The 20237-nt window shown below is 39.1% G+C and overlaps 1 protein-coding gene across 11 annotated transcripts in view; it reads left to right on the top strand.

The window, feature by feature from the left end:
* The window catches only part of KDM4C (lysine demethylase 4C), a 411074-nt gene that overhangs the window by 40003 nt on the left and 350834 nt on the right, over nt 1-20237 (top strand). For all 11 annotated transcript variants that reach the window (XM_086415154.1, XM_086415158.1, XM_086415157.1 and 8 more), the window contains 2 exons: nt 921-1096; nt 3095-3209. In XM_086415154.1, the coding sequence (XP_086271280.1) occupies nt 921-1096; nt 3095-3209 (291 nt within the window). The remainder of the gene's footprint in view (nt 1-920; nt 1097-3094; nt 3210-20237) is intronic.

The raw sequence follows: 20237 nt of genomic DNA, 5'->3' as shown, positions 1-20237 counted from the left end.
TCATTGGAAAAGACTGATTCTGGGAGGGATTGGGGGCAGGAGGAGAAGGGGACGCCAGAGGATGAGATGGCTGGATGGCATCACTGACTTGATGGACGTGAGTCTGAGTGAACTCTGGGAGTTGGTGATGGACAGGGAGGCCTGGCGTGCTGCAATTCATGGGGTCGCAAAAAGTTGGACACGACTGAGCGACTGAACTGAACTGAACTGATGAGAGGTATTTAAAGAAATGATCTTGACTAAGCACTGCTACTGTGCTGTGCTTAGTCACTCAATTGTGACTCTTTGCGACTCCATGGACTGTAGCCTGCCAGCCTGCCATGTGGATTCTCCAGGCAAGAATACTGGAGTGGGTTGCCATGCCCTCCTCCAGCGGATCTTCCCAACCCAGGGATCAAACCCAGGTCTCCTGCATTGCAGGTGGATTCTTTACCATCTGAGTCACCAGGGAAGCCGAAGAATAGTGGAGTGGGTAGCCTATTCCTTCTTCAGGGGATCTTCCCAATCCAGGAATCAAACTGGGGTCTCCTGCATTGCGTGTGGATTCTTTACCAGCTGAACTAAGCACAGTACTTATTTTTCTCATGATAATACAAACAGCATTTAAACTTTGGCAAGTTATTTTATTTCTGTGTATCTCTCCATTTTACCTTGATAATAGGTTAACTATATCAAGTAAAAATAATTAATGCAAGTTCAGTATTTGGTATAGTGAGTACTCAGTAAATTTTGTTTAAAAATGTCATGTCATAAGGTAAATGTTGGGGAGAGTGAAATCATTTCCTTTAATGTAAATCTCCACAGTTCTTTTACACGTTTGTCATAGAAAAGATGAGGAATTCTTGTATTCTGCTGGAACATGAGAGCTAAATAACAATGTGGAATGTTTTCCAAATAACATTTTATTATTTTACTTTTAGGTGATTCCTCCTAAGGAGTGGAAGCCTAGGCAGTGCTATGATGACATTGACAACTTGCTTATTCCAGCTCCGATTCAGCAGATGGTCACAGGGCAGTCAGGACTGTTCACTCAGTACAACATCCAGAAAAAAGCCATGACAGTGAAGGAGTTCAGGCAGCTGGCCAACAGTGGCAAGTGAGTAGATTCAGTGTGCTGTTTTTATTTCTTTCAAAGATGTAGATGAATATGGTAAGAAACCAAGGAGATGGAAGCTTGTGAAGAGTGGGAGCCTTCTGCATAGTCTATTTCATTTCCCATTTAACTGTTTCTGTTTTTTAGGTGGTTGTCTGCCTTCTAGAAAAATTGTTCCTCATTTTATCATCTCATTCATAGTATCTGTAAATGGATTTTTGTCCCTGTCTTTTACCTTGAGTTTTTGTTTCTACGCTTGACTCCTCTTTGTTAGGCAATTTCTTCTGTGTGTGATAATGTTTAAGTCTTAAATGATATGTTACAGATATTAGAAGAATAATTTAAAAAGAAAATCCTTGGGGATTTTCCTAGTGGTCCAATGGCTAAGACTGTGCTCTCAATGCTGGGGGCCTGGGTTCAATCCCTGGTCAGGGAAATAGATCCTACATGCTGTAACTAAGGCTGGGCACAGCCAAATAAATGGTTTAAAAAAAAAAAGAAAGGAAAATCCTTGAATGTCTTGAATGGCCACCATTATTGTATTAGTCACCTGTTGCTATGTAATGAATGACCCCAAACCTTAGTATCTTAGATCAGTAAACATTTAACATCTCAGTTTCTAAAGGTCAGGAGGCTAAGAGTGGCTTAGCAGGGTGGCTGTGGTTCAGGACCTTGCATGAGGTTATTTATAGTCACGTTGGGTGGGGTTGCTGTCACCTGAAGACTTGACTGTGTCTAGAGGATTTTCTTCCAAGATTCCTTCCCTTATGTGGCTGTTGGCTGGAGTCCTGAGTTCCTTGCTGCAAGAGCTATTCCTTGTGTTGTGTGGCATCTAACTTCTTCCGAAGCAAGTGATCCAGAAGTTACCAAGATGGAAAACAAACTGTCTTTTCATTACCTGTTTGTTGACTATCATTTCTGCCATGTTCTATTTGTTATATGCCAAGTGCAGCCCATATTTAAGGGGAGGAGAATTAAGCTGTATATCTTGAAGGGAGATGTATCAAAGAATTTGTGGATATATTTAGAAACTGTACAGTTATTATTAAATTACCTTAAAAAAATTTTTTGATATGATAGTTAAGGTCTTAGATCAAAACATTAATCTAGAAACACCACTTCCCCACCAAACCAATCACTATCCAACCTAAAAACATCATTGTCTAAATTCCCTGGATGGGTATGCATTACATTGAGTCCTTTGGATGATCTTAAAAAAAACAACCTGTATTTGACATAGTAAGCACTTGATGGTAGTTGAAGAAGCTTTTATTCTATAGGAAGTTCCTGTTATAGAGCATAATTGCTATTCCCAAGGAATTAAACATTTGATAGTTAATTCAAGTTTATCTTGAGGTTTTTTTTTTTGTTGTTGTTGTATTGTTTCAGATCTCAATTGAGAATGTAAAACTTTAATCATAGACTGGATTGGTTTGCTTTCATACTCTGTAAGAACTCTTATAAAAAGTTCAATGCCAAAACAAGATTACAGAAGCAATTTTATCCAATTTCTTATAAACTGTTTATTGTATTCTGTTCTCCATCTTCTAGTGCCCATTTTCAGAGTCATTCTTTTTTTTTCCTAATTTTTCTTTCCAGAGTCATCCTTCAAGTATTAAATAGCTTATTTCATTTACACTAAATTTTAGTGGAATCTCTACTTAATACATTTTAAATTGTTCAAGTATAGTATAATTGGTTAAAGAGTTTAGAAAATGTTTTGAAGGATAAAATAATGAGTTTTAACTAACTTTTTGCTTCTGTTGTTGGTACTTTCATGGAAGTGTATTTTTTAATCAAAAAAAGAAGTTTTTATATAGAATTATTTAGGAGAGCTTTGAGAGATCTATGATAAATACGTTTACATATATACTTGTTAGATTTGACAGCATGAGGATGCAGTATTTTCATTTTGATAGAATTTTGTTTAGAAGGTGATGGGTAGGGAAAACCTTAAAATTGTCTTTACTGTTTGTGCTTTGTTTCCTCTCCCTTTTCCAGGTACTGCACCCCAAGATACTTGGATTATGAAGATTTGGAGCGCAAGTACTGGAAGAACTTAACCTTTGTGGCGCCCATTTACGGTGCAGACATTAATGGGAGCATATATGATGAGGTATATTTCCATTACAGTGGGTCTTATAAGGTGTCATTTCATATTACTCTTTTTGTTACCGTTTCGGGTGGTTGAGAAGCAGTTATTTGTTGTGCTTTGTGTGATCCATAACTCCTCATAGGACAAGAGGAAATAAAGACATCAGTGTGATTGCTACTGCTGCTGCGTTTTAAATTGAAACCAGCTAATTGTACAAATACCTGAGACTGTTCAACAGTAAAATAGTATGTAGTTATCCAGTTAGTCTTTAAATTACACTCAAAATTTTTAAAAGCAAAAGTACATTATAAAAATACTTGGGAAACAGGAAATATTATTCATAATAGTACCACCTTAAGAAAAAAAGTAGTATTAATATGTGTTGTGGCTCAGATGGTAAAGTATCTGTCTGCAATGCTGGAGACCCAGGTTCTATCCCTGGGTCGGGAAGATCCCCTGGAGAAGGAAATGGCACCCCATTCCAGTACTCTCACCTGGAAAATCCCAGACAGAGGAGCTTGGTAGGCTATAGTTCATGGGGTCGCAAAGAGTCGGACACGACTGAGTGACTTTACTTTAATTTACTTTCCTGTAACATACTTATATTCTTTTTTTTTTTTACTGCCCCCAAATTGTGAGGAATTGTTTTTAAATACACATTGCAGTCTTTCCAGTTATTTTTCATGAGAACATAATCTGCTTGATATAATGTTACCCTTCTTGCCTCCCCCAATACTTAAAATCCTATTAAATTTTTTTCCTTTTGAAACCTTTTTTACATTTTCCATTGCTTTATTTTGAAAAATTTCTTGCCTACCAAAAAGTTGAAGTAATGCAGTGAACACTTGATGCTTTTACGTGGATTCACGAGTGGTTAATTTTGCTGCATTTGCTTTTTGTTTCTCTGTCACTCTATCTTTGTTTCTGTCTCTCTGTCCCTTTGCTGTAACATTTGAGAGTGAGTTACAAACATCATGACAGTTCACCTTTAATTATTTCAGCATGAATCTTTCAGTTATAAGGCAATTTAAGATTTATATTGGGCTTCCCTTGTGGCTCAGCTGGTAAGAATCTGCCTGCAATGTGGGAGACCTAGGTTTCATCCCTGGGTTGGGAAGATCCCCTGGAGAAGGGAAGGGCCACTCACTCCAGTATTCTGGCCTGGAGAATTCCATGGACTGTATGCTCCATGGGGTTGCAAAGAGTCAGACATGACTGAGTGACTTTCAACATTTATATAATAGTATCTCATATAGAGACTATGTTCATAGATTCCTAAGTTTCCCAGTAATGTTCTTTATAAACTGCTTTTTTCCCCCATATGAAGGATCCAGTCAAGAATTTCCCTTTATGTTTTAAAAAAGTAGTATATTTTTGGCTGTGCTGGGTCTCCATTGCCGCATGCAGGCTTTCTCTAGTTGCAGAGTGGGGGCTACTCTCTAGTTGTGGTGCATGGGCTTCTCATTGTGGTGGCTTCTCCGTTGCAGAGCACAGGCTCTAAGCAGATAGGCTTCAGTAGTTGGAGCGCGCTGGCTCAGTAGTTGTGCTCGTGGGCCCCAGAGCATGCAGGCTTCAGTAGTTGTGACTTGCAGGCTCTACCAGCGCAGCCTTAGAAGTTGTGATGCATGGGCTTAGTTGCTCCTCGCCAGGTGAATCTTTCCAGCCAGGGATCAAACTCATGTTCCCTGCATTGGCAGGCAGACTCTTGTCCACTGTGCCACCAAGGAAGTCCGAAAAAACCATTGTTATTTTTGAAAATGGGCTGGGTATTAGGTGATACTGTGAAATTACTGATGTCCTATTCAATGTGATGATGGCATGGTGGCTCTGTCTTTACTAAAGAATAAATCAATAAGAATATACTTGGAGTACAAATGAATCACTTTGCTATACAGCAGAATTTAACACAACATTGTAAATCAAATATACTTCAATTTTTTAAAAGTAGGGAAAAAGAATATACTTTTTGTATATGTTTTTATTTATATATATATTTTTTATTTTGTATATGTTTTTATATATGTTTTTATTTTGTGTCTTCTCTGTGGCTTCTTCCCTATGGTATCCTGGCAAGTTTGCAGGTTTCTGCAAACACACACACACACACACACACACACACACACACACTTAACATTAATATGTATACCTAGATATATATATACACATGCACATAGACACATATGTTTTCCTTATAAATTGAGACTATACACTGAAAAATATATAGGTAAAATAACATGTGTTCTGGAATTTGTTTTTAAAATATCTCAGGACATAAAGTGGAATGGATATAGTTGAGTGAAGATTGGCCAAGTATTGGCAAATGAAGCTAGATGATGGATACATGATGTTTAAAATATGTATGGAATATGTTTGGAATATTACAAGTTAAAAAAGGGAAAACATTCTTTCTCTTTCCCCCTTTTGGATTTTCACCAGTGTAAGTAACCTCCATATTGATAATGTATTGTTAAGTTAGTACATACTTGTATAGAAAAATTTAAAAATAGAGAAAAAAATGAAGAAAAGATTACTTATAAGCTTACCAAACAAACATAACCTCTGTGGTTTCCTTTTGGCCTTTTACGTTAGTGTATATATATGCTTGCATGTGTGTTTGTGTTTTCCCACCTCAAAGGCTGAGGTGCTTTGCTTTAGAAGCATTTTCAGTATTGCTCTCCAGAGGATCATTTCAGTGCATTCTAGCTCCAGCGGTTTCAGATTGTACCTTATATTAAGTCTTTGCTATGTTTTTTGGTATTTCAATTCCACGTATGTTCTTTTTCCCTCCTTTTAAAAAATTGAAGTATATTTGATTTACAATGTTGTGTTAAATTCTGCTGTATAGCAAAGTGATTCATTTGTACTCCAAGTATATTCTTATTGATTTATTCTTTAATAGCGACAAATCTCTTTTAAGTTTGCATGTTTTGTTTACTTACATTTAAGAAAATGGGTGCCATTAGTCCTAAATCTTCCTTACAGAAGATGGCATCTTGAAATGGGTGAGGCCAAACGAATACTGTTGGTATTTTCAGTTGAGGCCCAGAAAAGTTAGTGTTTTCTCAAAGTTATGAGGCTGGTAGGCTGCTAGGTGCCCCTCTTCTCCACACCAGTTTTAAGGAAGTGATTACGTAGAGTCAGTCTCACAGTTGTGGAAATGTGTAAAGCTAGGTCTGTGTCACCTACGAATGTCCCCTGAGCTCATGGTTTATTTTGTGTCTTCTCTGTGGTTTCTTCCCTCTGGTATCCTGGCAAGTTTTCAGGTTTCTGAAAGGAAGGCAGCTGAGGAATCATCTGGATTTTGGGCTGAGAGGTTGTGTTTCTTAAGGCTCAAAAATAAAACTTAATCAAGATTTTTTTCTAACCACACCTTGGGGTCATTGAGCTTTTTGTTCCTTTTTTGCAAATATAATTATGGAGTAGAAACAGCATATGATTTTCAGAACAGTTGACATAAAGCTGCCCTGAACTAGCTTTTCATATTTGATAGTAAAATAATATAATTGTTGACAGCACAGATGAGGCTGATGGGCTTAGTTTTGTAGTGCTTATTAATTTACTGCTTGTGTTTGAAAACCAGTTACACAATGGCATTGCTTCAAGGGAACATTGACTTTAGACTTCAGATTTGAGTAACTTTAGTTATTAAAATTCGATGAACAAAATTCACTGGTTTGTAAACATGCAGTTTTTAAAGCACCCTCATTATTTACAAGTTTTGGAGCCAGAAATCTGTCATTTTGGTAGGACCTACAAGGCATAGTATTTTATGGAATTTCTATAGGGGCATTTAGTAACTCCAGAACTGAGCTGACATTTTCAGTGCTTTTGTAGCATAAAGAAAGACATGAGAGATGTTGTGAACTGGTACTGGTAAACAAAACCAATCACACTCAAGACAACTAAATTCAAGCAAATGAAGAGTAACTTGTATTTGCCCCCTTGAGGTAGATGGAGAGCAACAAGAGAAAGAGTGCATTAAAGAGAGTAATGAAGAGTGAGTGTAATAATAACTTGTGTCAGGAACATTTGAAGTCATTGCAATGAATGTGCACTGGAAAAAGCTTGTGTGTTGTTTTGCTCTTTCCTGTTATATCTTTGCATTGTTTAACTGTGCAGTTCAATATTTAAATTGTATTGGATGTTGGTTTGTTATGGTTCATGGCATTATTTTGAAAGGGATTATAGTCATCAACGGAGAAGGCAATGGCACCCCACTCCAGTACTTTTGCCTAGAAAATCCCATGGACGGAGGAGCCTGGTAGGCTGTAGTCCATGGGGTCGCTAAGAGTCAGACACGACTGAGCGACTTCACTTTCACTTTTCACTTTCATGCATTGGAGAAGGAAATGGCAACCCACTCCAGTGTTCTTGCCTGGAGAATCCCAGGGACAGGAAGCCTGGTGGGCTGCCGTCTATGGGATCGCACAGAGTCGGACACGACTGAAGCGACTTAGCAGCAGCAGCATAGTCATCAAATTGTAGTTCACTTTCCTGCCTAATTTCTAGTTATGGCTACTCCTTTTCATGTTAAAAGAAGGATTCAAAATTCATAACCTTCTATTGGTGGGGATAGGAGTTCCTAGAGAGGGTGTGGGGAAGGTAAGAGAAACAGTTTGTGCAGGGTGCACAGGTGAATAAGGATCCTGGTTCTCAGGTAATTCACAGACTTGGGGGACAGGTGTGGGGTTCCAGGGAGCCCAGAGAGGCACTTTGAGTAGCTTGGTGTAGAAGGAAGAATTTTTTTTGTAGGAGAGATGAGCTTGCTCTAGATGAGCAAGTTCAAGACAGGTAGAGGGAGGGGAGAGAAGAATGGGACAGAAACTAGATAAATTGGAGGATAAGATTGCACTTAATAATTTGTCTCTCCCCTCTTTCTTTTTTTAAAAACTGAATTTGAAGGCTTTTTGGTGAGCTTGGGCTTAAGGAGAGTGAGGCAGACCTGGAATAGTGGCTGTGGGATCTGAGAGAGAAGATCAGCCTGGTGGGAGATGGATTGTAGGGGCCCCTCCTGCTCGGATATTTATCTTGTAGCACCAAGGAAGTCTGTTAAGGGACAGAAAGGGGTGCCGTTGTAGTGTTGATCCAGTTGTGGGTACAACATAGGAATTAGGGGTGAGGGTGTTCGTAAAGGACTGGTTGAGGACCATCAGTCTTATAGTAAAGGGACTAGGGTCTGGAGATTCCAGGGGAGAAGTCTTGGTCCCTCTTTCATTCGACTGATGTTTTCAGAGCTTGATTTCCTTAGGATATACTTAAAAATCTCAGCACCATGGGCAGTGGCCTCTGGCAGCAGTAACAGTAGCATGATGTAAGGAAGTTGCTGTTGTTTAGTTGCTCAGTCATGTCTGACTCTTGTGACCCCATGGACTGTAGCCCGCCAGGCTCCTCTGTCCATGGGGTTTCCTAGGCAAGATTACTAGAGTGGGTTGCCATTTCCTTCTTCAGGGGATCTTCCCGATCCAGGGATCAAGTCCTTATCTCCTGCATTGGCAGGTGGATTCTTTTACCACTGAGCCACCAGGGAAGCCCTTAAGGTAGTTACTACCTTTTTTTTTTTCTTATTTATTTATTTATTTTTATGTTTTAGTTTTTCTTTTCTTTTTTTTTTAATTTAATTTTATTTTTAAACTTTACAAAATTGTATTAGTTTTGCCAAATATCGAAATGAATCCGCCACAGGTATACATGTGTTCCCCATCCTGAACCCTCCTCCCTCCTGTTACTACTTTTTAAACCAGAATGCCAAGCCTATCAAAGGCATGACATGACAAAGCCCAGTCTTTGAATGTATGATGCAAAGCCTTGCTTGTCTTTGTAAATGAAGTTTTATTGGAGCATAGCCTTATTGTCCATCTACATATTATATATGGCTTTTTTGCACTACAGTGGGAGAGTTGAGTCATTGTGACAGATTGTATGGCCCATAAAAGCTAAGTCCTTTGCAGAAAAGGTTTGCCAACTCCTAATACAGAGGCACAAATTATTTGCTTTTGGGGAAGGATTCTCAAAACTTTTTTAAGATATAGGTAAAATTCTGAATGTTTTTAGTTATGACTATGTTGATATCTTGACTATGACTATATTTATATTGATTATGTTAAGAATCTGAAATGAAATTTGGTAATGTCCGGGACCTTCTGTAAGTAAAGAAGTTCCTGAACTTAGAAATAGAGCCACCTGTGTTTTTGGGTGGCGTTTGATGAGTCCTTGGAAACAGTAACAAACATAAGAGTCCCAAGATCTGAAACTCTTATTTTGGTTATATTTTACTAAGGACTGGTATACTGATAAAGGAAGTTTTAATTAGGAAATTCCCTGGTGGTCCAGTGGTTAGGACTCCGTGCTTTCACTGACACAGGTCTGTGTTCTATCCCTGGTTGGGAACTAAGATCCTGAAAACTGTGCAGCATGGAAGGAAAAAGAAAAAGTTTTAATTAACCTTTGTACACTGTTCATTAAAAAAAATTAGTTCTCTGTTTATAGAAACATGGGAGTTACTTCACCAAACAAACACAAAAACAACAGATAAAGAGAAAAGATGAACAGGGAGAAAAAGGTGCTGTAACTATGTGGGATGATTCAGCTTGACTAAGGGACATTAAAATAAACCCATATCTTAAGGGAAAAAAAGAAGGTATAATATTTCTGGGATAGCCAATAGCCATACTTCCACAGATGTTTGAAGACAGAGTGCATCTCTTTGTTCTGTTTGTGATGGCTAAGACTAGGCATTAACATTTTTCACTAACATTAGTACAGTGACAGTAAGTCATTCAGGCTTGTGTTCTGTGCTCATTTGGGCTGCATTTCTAACATTATCATATGTACAGTGATGATTCTCTTATTGATGATCATTGATCTTTAAATCAAGGTTTAAAAATGAAGTTCCACGTACTTTCCTTAAGCTGGCTAGTATCTTCTTGATAACACTAGAAGAATCTCAAATAGTATTAATCTGTTTTCAAAACTGTCTTCTTTGCAGGGTTTTCCCTTGGTTGAGTGGTGATAGACACTTCCTTCCCTAAGCCTCACCTGTCTCCTCCATCATCTGGGCTTTCTGATTTAAATACTTCATTCATATCCTAACAGGCATTGCTGTCAGCAGTGGCCCCTTTGAGATGATGTTTTTCACAGTAGTTCACCAGCAAGGTTCCTGTCTCACAGGAGTTTAGCCTTCTTTGGAAGCTTAATGTCTAGGTACTTCTTTCTTTTGACTAACCCTGTGGGATGACATGGCATTATAATTGACTGTTTCCCTTGTGGGGAACTGTCTTTGATGATAGTTTTCAGCAGTTCATTGGAGGAAGATAGCATATCTCACTGTGAGGGGAGGCCACTTCACCCGTGACCCACAGCTTGCACTGTTTTATCACTGTTCTCCCAGTCTTGCTTTGATACTCACCTGCTTTGCTGACATCATGTTCCTTCACTTTGCAACTGCCTTGGGCTTCCCCGGTGGCTCAGTGGTAAAGAATTCTTCTGTGATGTGGGTTCGATCCCTGGGTCAGGACAATCCCCTGGAGGAGGAATGGAAACCCACTCCAGTATTCTTGCTTGGGAAATCCCATGGACAGAGGAGCCTGGCGGGCTACAGTCCATGGGGGTCACAAACAGTCGAACACGACTGAGCCACTGAGCATCATATCATTGAAGGTGTTTGTCATCTCCTGTACCAGCCTGGTACTCAGTGGTCTCCTACACTGAGAATGACTTAATCAGTCTACTGCACAGGGAGTTTCTCTAGTTTTTTATGTATGGTGTTGGTTCAAGTAACACAATTCAGCTTCCCAGGAGCAACTTTGCTGTGTTGTGAGGTGTGGACATGCTGAGATCACGTCTTATGCACTGCCCTCCAATACTGTGTGCCATCACCTTCAGCTTTCTCTATGCTCACTTTCTTCTCAGGTTTTTCCACATTTGAAGAACACATTTTCACCAATAGTGCTTGGAAGATGGTAGCAGTGATGCCCAGTACATTTATGCTGGGCACAAAGCATAAGCCTTTAAGGACAAGAACTGAGATATAACTGAATTGCCATCTTTGTTACCTTACATAGATTTGCATGCAACTGAAAGCTTTCTGCTGGTGGATGTTCACAGGTCATTATAGAGTTTTTGATTTGGTCAGTGAATTTAGGGTAAAAAATACATTACTACAGCAGATATTTGGAAAATGAGGACAGAAAATGAAGGATACTTGCCTTATTTCTCTTTGTTTCACATAAACTCTGAGTCCACTGATGGCAGGGATCATTTCTCATAGACTCTCTTGTAACATCTGCTTCCAAGAATGCACCTAAATAATAGTAGGGTTGATGTGTACATGACATTGGTAAAATAGCCTAAGGCCAGATCATGGAGTTTTCTGAAATTTTTTGGTTATCACTCTCTACATCTTGAAGAACGGTTTGAGATTATTTAATAGGGAAGGGGTAGGATCAGAATCATGCCTTAGAAAGTGTGATCATATAATGGCTTACAAGAGGAACTGGTCATGGCAAGAGGCTTGGAGAGTGCTTTTAGGAAGGAGGGAGGAGGGTGGGGTCAGAGTGATCTTGACCCCAGAGTGGTCATGATCCCCAGTGGGTGTTTTTCTGAACCAACTGAGATAGTAGTTCTCAAATTTTGGCCTTTTCAGCACTTATTTATACTTTTAATAATTTATTATGGACTTCAAAGAGTTGTTGTTTATGTGGGTTATATCTATCCTTGTTTATTGTATTAGAAATTAAAACTGAAAAGGTTTCAGTTCAGTTCAGTTCAGTCGCTCAGTCATGTCCGACTCTTTGTGACCCCATGAATCGCAGCACGCCAGGCCTCCCTGTCCATCACCAACTCCCGGAGTTCACTCAGACTCAGGTTTCAAAATATTTAAATCATTAAAAATAATTGTTATGTAATATTCATATTTAAAAAAAAAAATGATTATATTTTCCTAAACACAGAATTCAGTGAGAGAAGTGGCATTTTTTAATGGGTTTTTTAAGTCACTAGTGTCTCAGGGTTGCTAGTCACTTAGTCATATCTAAGTGACTGTCCTCTTTGTGGCCCATGGACTGTGTAGCTTGCCAGGCTCCTCTAATTGCCAGGCTCCATGCAATTCTCACTAATGTCTAGCTTAAATAGAAACCCCTTTCCAGAATCTTGTATCTGCTTTTTGCATTTAATCTGTTGTGATATCATGTAGTATTCTGCACACTCTACCTTACACACATGGGAGAATGAGAGTGAAAAAGGAGAATAGTGTCTTGGTATAGTTGTGACAGTGGCTTTGATGCCACAGACCCAGTGGCCTTTGGGCAACATTGTGAAAACCTCTGCTGTAAGATATTCAGCAGGAGATTCCTTCTCTTATCTCACTCTATGTAAATGATGCAGGCATCTTGAGGCAAGCTAACAGTTTTCCGTTCTTGTTTATAGACCTTCAGGTCACTGTGTCCCTGATATGAACCTCAGAGACCTAATTACATTACGAGACAGTGGTTCTCCAACAAGAAGTCATGGAGTTATTTGGGGGAGCATCAAGCCATAAATTCTGACATAGATCTCTGGCAAAATTTTTTAAGCAGAAAGTGGGCTTGGGGTGTAAACTCAAGTTCCTGCATCTTAAGACATATAAAATATTTTAAACTGTGTTTGTAAGATTTTCCTTTCATATTAATTTGCTAGTCTATTACTTTTATCATCCATGTATTTATTAATAGATAATTGATAGAGAATTCAAAGCTGTTTGAAAAATACAGTGACAAACCTTAAAAAGACAAAAAATTACATCTTTTACTGCATATTTCTTCATGAGAGCTAGGGAATTTTTTCTTTTTTTTGCTACAGATGTATTGGATAGATGGATGTGTGTGTATGTACTCTTTCTAGTTTCCCTTTTTTTTTCTTTATAGTCTATGATTATAAATGCATAACTTTTTTAGGTAAAAATTACTTTTGTTAATACAAGTATTATAAAAATGATGAAAAGCATTAAATGACAGAGAAAATTGAAATCACTCATAATCCTGGCATTCAGAAACCAGAACTGTCAAAAGAGTTCAGTGTCCTCCCTTCCAATGCTTTTTCTCTGTTTAGTGCTCAGTAGTTTTATTTTTTTGAACAGGTGTGGTATCGTGATGAACACAGTTTGGTTTTGTCTCTTCTCCCTCTCACTTTAGCACATAGTGAATGCTTTGCCATGATTACAGATGTTCTTCAACGGGATGATTTAACATTTATTGTATCTCTTATTTTTATTGGTAGGATGATTTTCTTGAACAGGGGAAGCAGATAAATCTAAGGTGGAGAAGGACGGTGGGGGCCGCAGAGCAAGGAGGGTATGACAGTTCCTACGGTTAGGGTAGGGTTGGCCCGTGAGGCACTGAGGGGTGACCAGATCATCACTAACCCATGAGGCACTTTAACCTCTGTTAACCCACTGCTAACAGAGGCACTTTGCCACCAACACTGCCTCATTTCCTGCCTTTCTCCACAGAAAAACAGAAAGCTGTATTAAATAGCATAGAATATTTGGCCTATTTACGTATATAATAATTCATGTCTGCCATCCCTAGCTGTGACTTTCAGGAAAACAGTTGTTGCCTTAGAGTCTATAAAGGGAAAGGATTGAATTAACAGCTCTCTGAGGTTCCTCTCAGCTTAAACATGTTTGCTTTAAGTAACATTTCTTCAAGAAGGTGAAATCGAAGTCTTAGATAAGGAATTTTTTGAGTTCTAGATTTCTTTTATATTAGAATTTTGTCAAGAACCCCTTTAGAAGAAATCCACTGGCTGAAAGCATAGGAATTTTTTTATACTAAGATTTTAGTATTACTGGCATTTAACCTTGCAGATGACTCTCTTATCTTCCCGCAGTTCAGTTCAGTTCATTTGCTCAATCATGTCCAACTCTTTGCAACCCCATGGACTGCAGCACGCCAGGCTTCCTTGTCCATCACCAAATCCTGGAGCTTGCTCAAACTCATGTCCGTTGAGTCCATGATGCCGTCCAACCATCTCATCCTCTGTCATCCCCTTCTCCTCCTGGCTTCAATCTTTCCCAGCATCAGGGTCTTTTCCAGTGAGTCAGTTCTTCATATCAGGTGGCCAAAGTATTGGAGTTTCAGCTTCAGCTTCAGTCCTTCCAATGAATATTCAGGACTGATTTCCTTTAGGATGGACTGGTTGGATCTCCTTGCAGTCCAAGGGATTCTTAAGAGTCTTCTCCAACACCACGGTTCAAAACGATCAATTCTTCAATGCTCAGCTTTCTTTATAGTCCAACTCTCACATCCATACATGACTACTGGAAACACCATAGCCTTGACTAGACGACCTTTGTGGACAAAGTAATGTCTCTGCTTGTTAATATGCTGTCTAGGTTGGTCATAACTTTCCTTCCAAGGAGGAAGCGTCTTTTAATTTCATGGCTGCAGTCACCATCTCCAGTGATTCTGGAGCCTAAGAAAAGAAAGTCTGTCACTGTTTCCACTGTTATCCCATCTGTTGCCATGAAGTGTTGGGACTGGATGCCATGATCTTGGTTTTTTGAATGTTGAGTTTTAAGCCAACTTTTTCACTCTCCTCTTTCACTTTCATCAAGAGGCTCTTTAAGTTCTTCAACTTTCTGCCATAAGAGTAGTATCATCTGCGTATCTGAGGTTATTGATATTTCTCCTGGCAATTTTGATTCCAGCTTGTGCTTCATCCAGCACGGCATTTTGCATGATGTACTCTGCATATAAGTTACATAAGGAGGGTGACAATATACAGCCTTGATGTACTCCTTTCCCAGTTTTGAACCAGTCTGTGGTTCCATGTCCAGTTCTAGCTGTTGCATCTTGACCTGCATACAGATTTCTCAAGAGGCAGGTCAAGTGGTCTGGTATTCCCATCTTTTGAGGAATTTTCTGCAGTTTGTCCCCACACAGTCAAAAGCTTTGGTGTAGTCAATAAAGTAATTGATGTTTTTTTGGAACTCTCTTGCTTTTTAGTTAATCCAGCTGATGTTGGCAATTTGATCTGTGGTTCCTCTGCCTTTTCTAAATCCAGCTTGAACATCTGGAAATTCTCGGTTCATGTACTATTGAAGCCTTGCTTGGAGAATTTTGAGCATTACTTTGCTAGCATGTGAGATGAGTTCAATTGTGTGGTAGTTTGCATATTCTTTGGTATTGCCTTTCTTTGGGATTGGAATGGAAGCTGACTTTTTCCAGTCATGTGGCCATCGCTGAGTTTTCCAAATTTGCTGGCATATTGAGAGCAGCACTTTCACAGCATCATCTTTCAGGATTTGAAATAGCTCAGCTGGAATTCTGTCACCTCCACTAGCTTTGTTTGTAGTGATGCTTCCTAAGGCTCACTTGACTTCGCACTCCAGGATATCTGGCTCTAGGTGAGTGATTTACGCTATTGTGGTTATCTGGGTCATTAAGATCTTTTTTTTGTATAGTTCTGTGTATTCTTGCCACCTCTTAATATCTTCTGCTTCTGTTAGGTCCATACCATTTCTATCCTTTATTGTGCCCATCTTTGAATAAAATGTTCCCTTGGTATCACTGATTTTCTTAAAGCGATCTCTAATCTTTCTCATTCTGTTGTTTTCCTCTATCTTTGCATTGATCACTGAGGAAGCCTTTCCTATCTCTACTTGCTATTCTTTGGAACTCTGCATTCAGATGGGTATCTTTCCTTTTCTCCTTTGCCTTTAACTTCTCTTTTTTTTCCACAGCTATTTATAAGGCCTCCTCAGACAACTATTTTACAATCATTTTGCCTTTTTGCATTTCTTTTTCTTGGGAATGGTCTTGATCACTGCCTCTTTACAATGTCACGAACCTGCAGTGGGGTGGCTTAAATACGTTCATCCGCCAGATGGTGCTGTTGGACAACAGATTTTTCTAAGGCTCCAGGTTTCTAAAATATTAAATATTTTAGATAAAATATTTAAACTGAGTAAAATATTTAAACTGAGTCACCAGTGTCCTTTCCATTTTGTATTTTTATCATGTTAGGATATGATTTATCCTGAAATAAGGAATATTTTGAAGCCAAAACACTAGCTGTATGTGTAATTTTCACATCCAAGGGAAAATACTGTCATTCTAGACATGCTTTCATGCTAAGAGAGAGCTATTGGCCTTGGATTGTAACTTTTAGATTTTCATTCTATGTTAAAGCTTCTATTTAATAAGAACTCACTATCAGCATATTATGGCTGATCTTTAGTGAATGAAGTCTTAGCCTGATGATCTCAAGTTATGCCATCTAGACCAGGGGTGGGTGGGGGTGTGTGTGTGTGTGTGTGTAATAGTACTTCTATCCATTTGTCACATTGCATGTAGAATGTTCCATCAGTTCTGGAAGCTGTGTTTTCAGAAGAGTATTGTTAGAGAATTGTTGATAGAAGAAGATTAAGCTGATTTGCCGGCTGACCTCAGAGTATATGACTGCTGACTCAAAGTGCCTGTCTTGCACATGAGAGGGTTAGGTGGGATCACTGTGGGGAAAAAGCAGTTTTGGCTGTGAAAGTGCTAAATTGATAGACACACACATGAGTCCCACATAGAGTTCCATCCCTGAGGGGGAAAAGGGTGACAAGTCTGGCTGAGATGGAGAGTTTGGGTAGTTGCTTGCCCTTGCCAGCTTCTTAGCACTGGTTTCTCAAAATAAATCATCACCTGTCTGTGGGTTTTTGGGGTCACTGGGACAGTTAGAGTCATGAGTCCCAGGAGTATGATTCTAATTATGTTCTAAATAAAACAGGATTTTTTTAAAAAAAGAGATATCACTAAAATTATATAATGATTTTATCTGTTTCTAGGTTTATACATTTAATTTTTTAAAAAATTATTTTTCGTATGTTCTAAATGAGAAAATGTAGTTTAATATTCTGGCAAATTGTTAGTATTTTCTTTTTCATTGAAGGAATAATGTTGAGCTTATGTATATGATCTAGATTTTTTTCACTAAGAGGAATGAAAATGAGACCATTGGTAATACCTTAAGTTGTTTTTCTTCATGAAGAACAAAACGATGTTATTTGAGCCCTCTGCCAGGTGTTATTCGAGTGTGCTAAATCTAAGGTTGCTTTAAGTGCGAAGCTGCATTGAGGAAGAAATGAAGTAAGGTGGAAAAAACAGCTAGAAGAAACAGAGGAAAAAGTAGATAAAGTCCTGTAGGAATAGGGAGAAACAGATATATTCTTTATGTTAATTGTAATTTGCCTGACATTAATAGTTGTAAAGAGGCTCAAGCCCTGCCCACACTTTGGTACCTTTCAAAAACTAAGTGGCTTAACTACTTCTTTAGTGGGATCACATTAACATCACAGACTCTGATAATGATATTTCGTTCTTAGATCCACCAGAGAATGGGACAAGTTGGGGACCTGTGCATTTGCTTACCAAGGAGGAAATGTATTAGACATTATTTTACTGTCAGTAGTAGTTCAGTTCGGTTCAGTTGCTCAGTCATGTCTGACTCTTTGCAACCCCATGGACTGCAGCATGCCAGGCTTCCCTGTCCATCACCGAATCCCAGAGCTTACTCAAACTCACGTCTATTGAGTCGGTGATGCCATCCTACCGTCTCATCCTCGGTTGTCCCCTTCTCCTCCTGGCTTCAGTCTTTCTCAGCATCAGGGTCTTTTCCAATGTGTCAGTTCTGCACATCAGGTAGCCAAAGTATTGGAGTTTCAGCTTCAGCTTCAGTCCTTCCAAAGAATATTCAGGACTGATTTCCTTTAGGATGGACTGGTTGGATCTCCTTGCAGTCCAAGGGATTCTCAAGAGTCTTCTCCAACACCACAGTTCAAAAGGATCAATTCTTCAACACTCAGCTTTCTTGATAGTCCAACTCTCACATCCATACATGACTACTGGAAACACCATAGCCTTGACTAGACGACCTTTGTGGACAAAGTAATGTCTCTGCTTGTTAATATGCTGTCTGGGTTGGTCATAACTTTCCTTCCAAGGAGGAAGCGTCTTTTAATTTCATGGCTGCAGTCACCATGTGCAGTGATTGTGGAGCCCCCCAAAATAAAGTCTCCCATTGTTTCCACTGTTTTCCCATCTGGATGCCATGATCTTAGTTTTCTGAATGTTGAGTTTTAAGCCAACTTTTTCACTCTCCTCTTTCACTTTCATCAAGAGGCTCTTTAGTTCTTCCTCACTTTCTGCCATAAGGGTGGTGTCATCCGCATATCTGAAGTTATTGATATTTCTCCCAGAAATCTTGAGATTCCAGCTTGTGCTTCATCCAGCTCAGCATTTCTCATGATGTACTGTGCATATAAGTTAAATAAGCAGGGTGACAGTATACAGCCTTGATGTACTGCTTTCCAGATTTGGAAATAGTCTGTTGTTCCATGTTCAGTTCTAAATGTTGCTTGTTGATTTCTCAGGAGGCATGTCAGGTGGTCTGGTATTCCCATCTCTTTCAGAATTTTCCACAGTTTATTGTAATCCACACAGTCAAAGGCTTTGGCATAGTCAATAAAGTAGAAATAGATGTTTTTCTGGAACTCTCTTGCTTTTTTGATGACCCAATGGATGTTGGTAATTTGATTTCTGGTTCCTCTGCCTTTTCTAAATCCAGCTTGAACATCTGGAAGTTCATGGTTCATGTACTGTTGAAGCCTTGCTTGGAGAATTTTGAGCATTACTTTGCTAGTGTGTGACATGAGTTCAATTGTGCGGTAGCTTGAGCATTCTTTGGCATTGCCTTTCTTTGGGATTGGAATCAAAACAGACCTCTCCCAGTCCTGTGGCCACTGCTGAGTTTTCCAAATTTTCTGGCATATTGAGTGCAGCACTTTCACAGCATCATCTTTCAGGATTTGAAATAGCTCAACTGGGATTCCATCACCTCCACTAGCTTTGTTCGTAGTGATGCTTTCTAAGGCCCACTTGACCTCACATTCCAGGATGTCTGACTCTAGGTGAGTGATCACATCATCATAGTTATCTGGGTCGTGAAGATCTATTTTGTATAGTTTTCACGTGTATTCTTGCCACCTCCTCTTAATAGCTTGTGCTTCTGTTAGGTCCATGCCATTTCTGTCCTTTATTGTGCCCATTTTGCTTGAAATATTCCCTTGGTGTCTTTAATTTTCTTCAAGAGATCTCTAGAGTTTCCCATTCTATTGTTTTCCTCTGTTTCTTTACATTGATCACTGAGGAAGGCTTTCTTATCTCTCCTTGCTGTTCTTTCCAACTCTGTCTTCAAATCAGTATATCTTTCCTTTTATTCTTTGCCTTTTGCGTAAGGCAAAGGAGTCAGTAGTAGAGACCTTACCACAAATGGCAAACAAATTGTTTAGTTTTCATTACAAATTCGAGGCAGGTGGTCTAGGGCCATGTTTCTTCTGTGGTGCCATCAGAGACATGCGCTGCTAGCAGTTACTTTTGCCACCTTCACTATGACATACTTACCTTCGTGCTCTTGTGGTAGCTGCTCATTGTGTCTGAATGTCTGGTGAGCGAAGAAGGGCACAGGATTTGAGCCTGCTCAGTCAGCCTCCTCAAAGCTTTCTCCTGGAACTCCTGCTCAGTTATTACCAGTTGCATCTCATTGGCCAGAACCATGCATAACTAGCCTTAGCTGTAACTACTTTGTTCTTTCAGTTAAGTGAGGTACTATTAGTAAAGAAGGTAAAAATAGATACTGCAAACATAGGCAATCTCTGTTGTAAAAGTATATTAAGACAATCATTTTGAAGTACTGTGTTACACTGCAGTATAATAGACTTTCAAGAGTTGAATTAGACAAAGGGCTTAGTAGTCTAGAGAATAAGAATGCAAGTGAAAGTGTTAGTTGCTCAGTTGTGTCTAACTCTTTGCAGTCCTTTGGACTGTAGCCATCAGGCTTCTCTGTCCATGGGATTCTCTAGGCAAGAATGCTGGAGTGGGTTGCCATTTCCTTCTCAAGGGTATCTTCCCAACCCAGATCTTCAGCATTGCAGACAGTTTTACTGTCTGAGCCACCTTGGAAGCCTTAGTCTAGAAAATATGAATTCATCAGTAAAAATTGTAGTGTTTTAAATTTCCTATATTTACA

The sequence above is a fragment of the Bos grunniens genome, chromosome 8 (assembly GCF_055505025.1).
Source record: "Bos grunniens cultivar Pamir isolate PY7600 chromosome 8, Bosgru_T2T1.0, whole genome shotgun sequence".
Taxonomy (NCBI): Eukaryota; Metazoa; Chordata; class Mammalia; order Artiodactyla; family Bovidae; genus Bos; species Bos grunniens.
The sequence above is the reverse complement of the archived record's forward strand: the minus strand, read 5'-3'. Positions and strand labels throughout refer to the sequence as shown.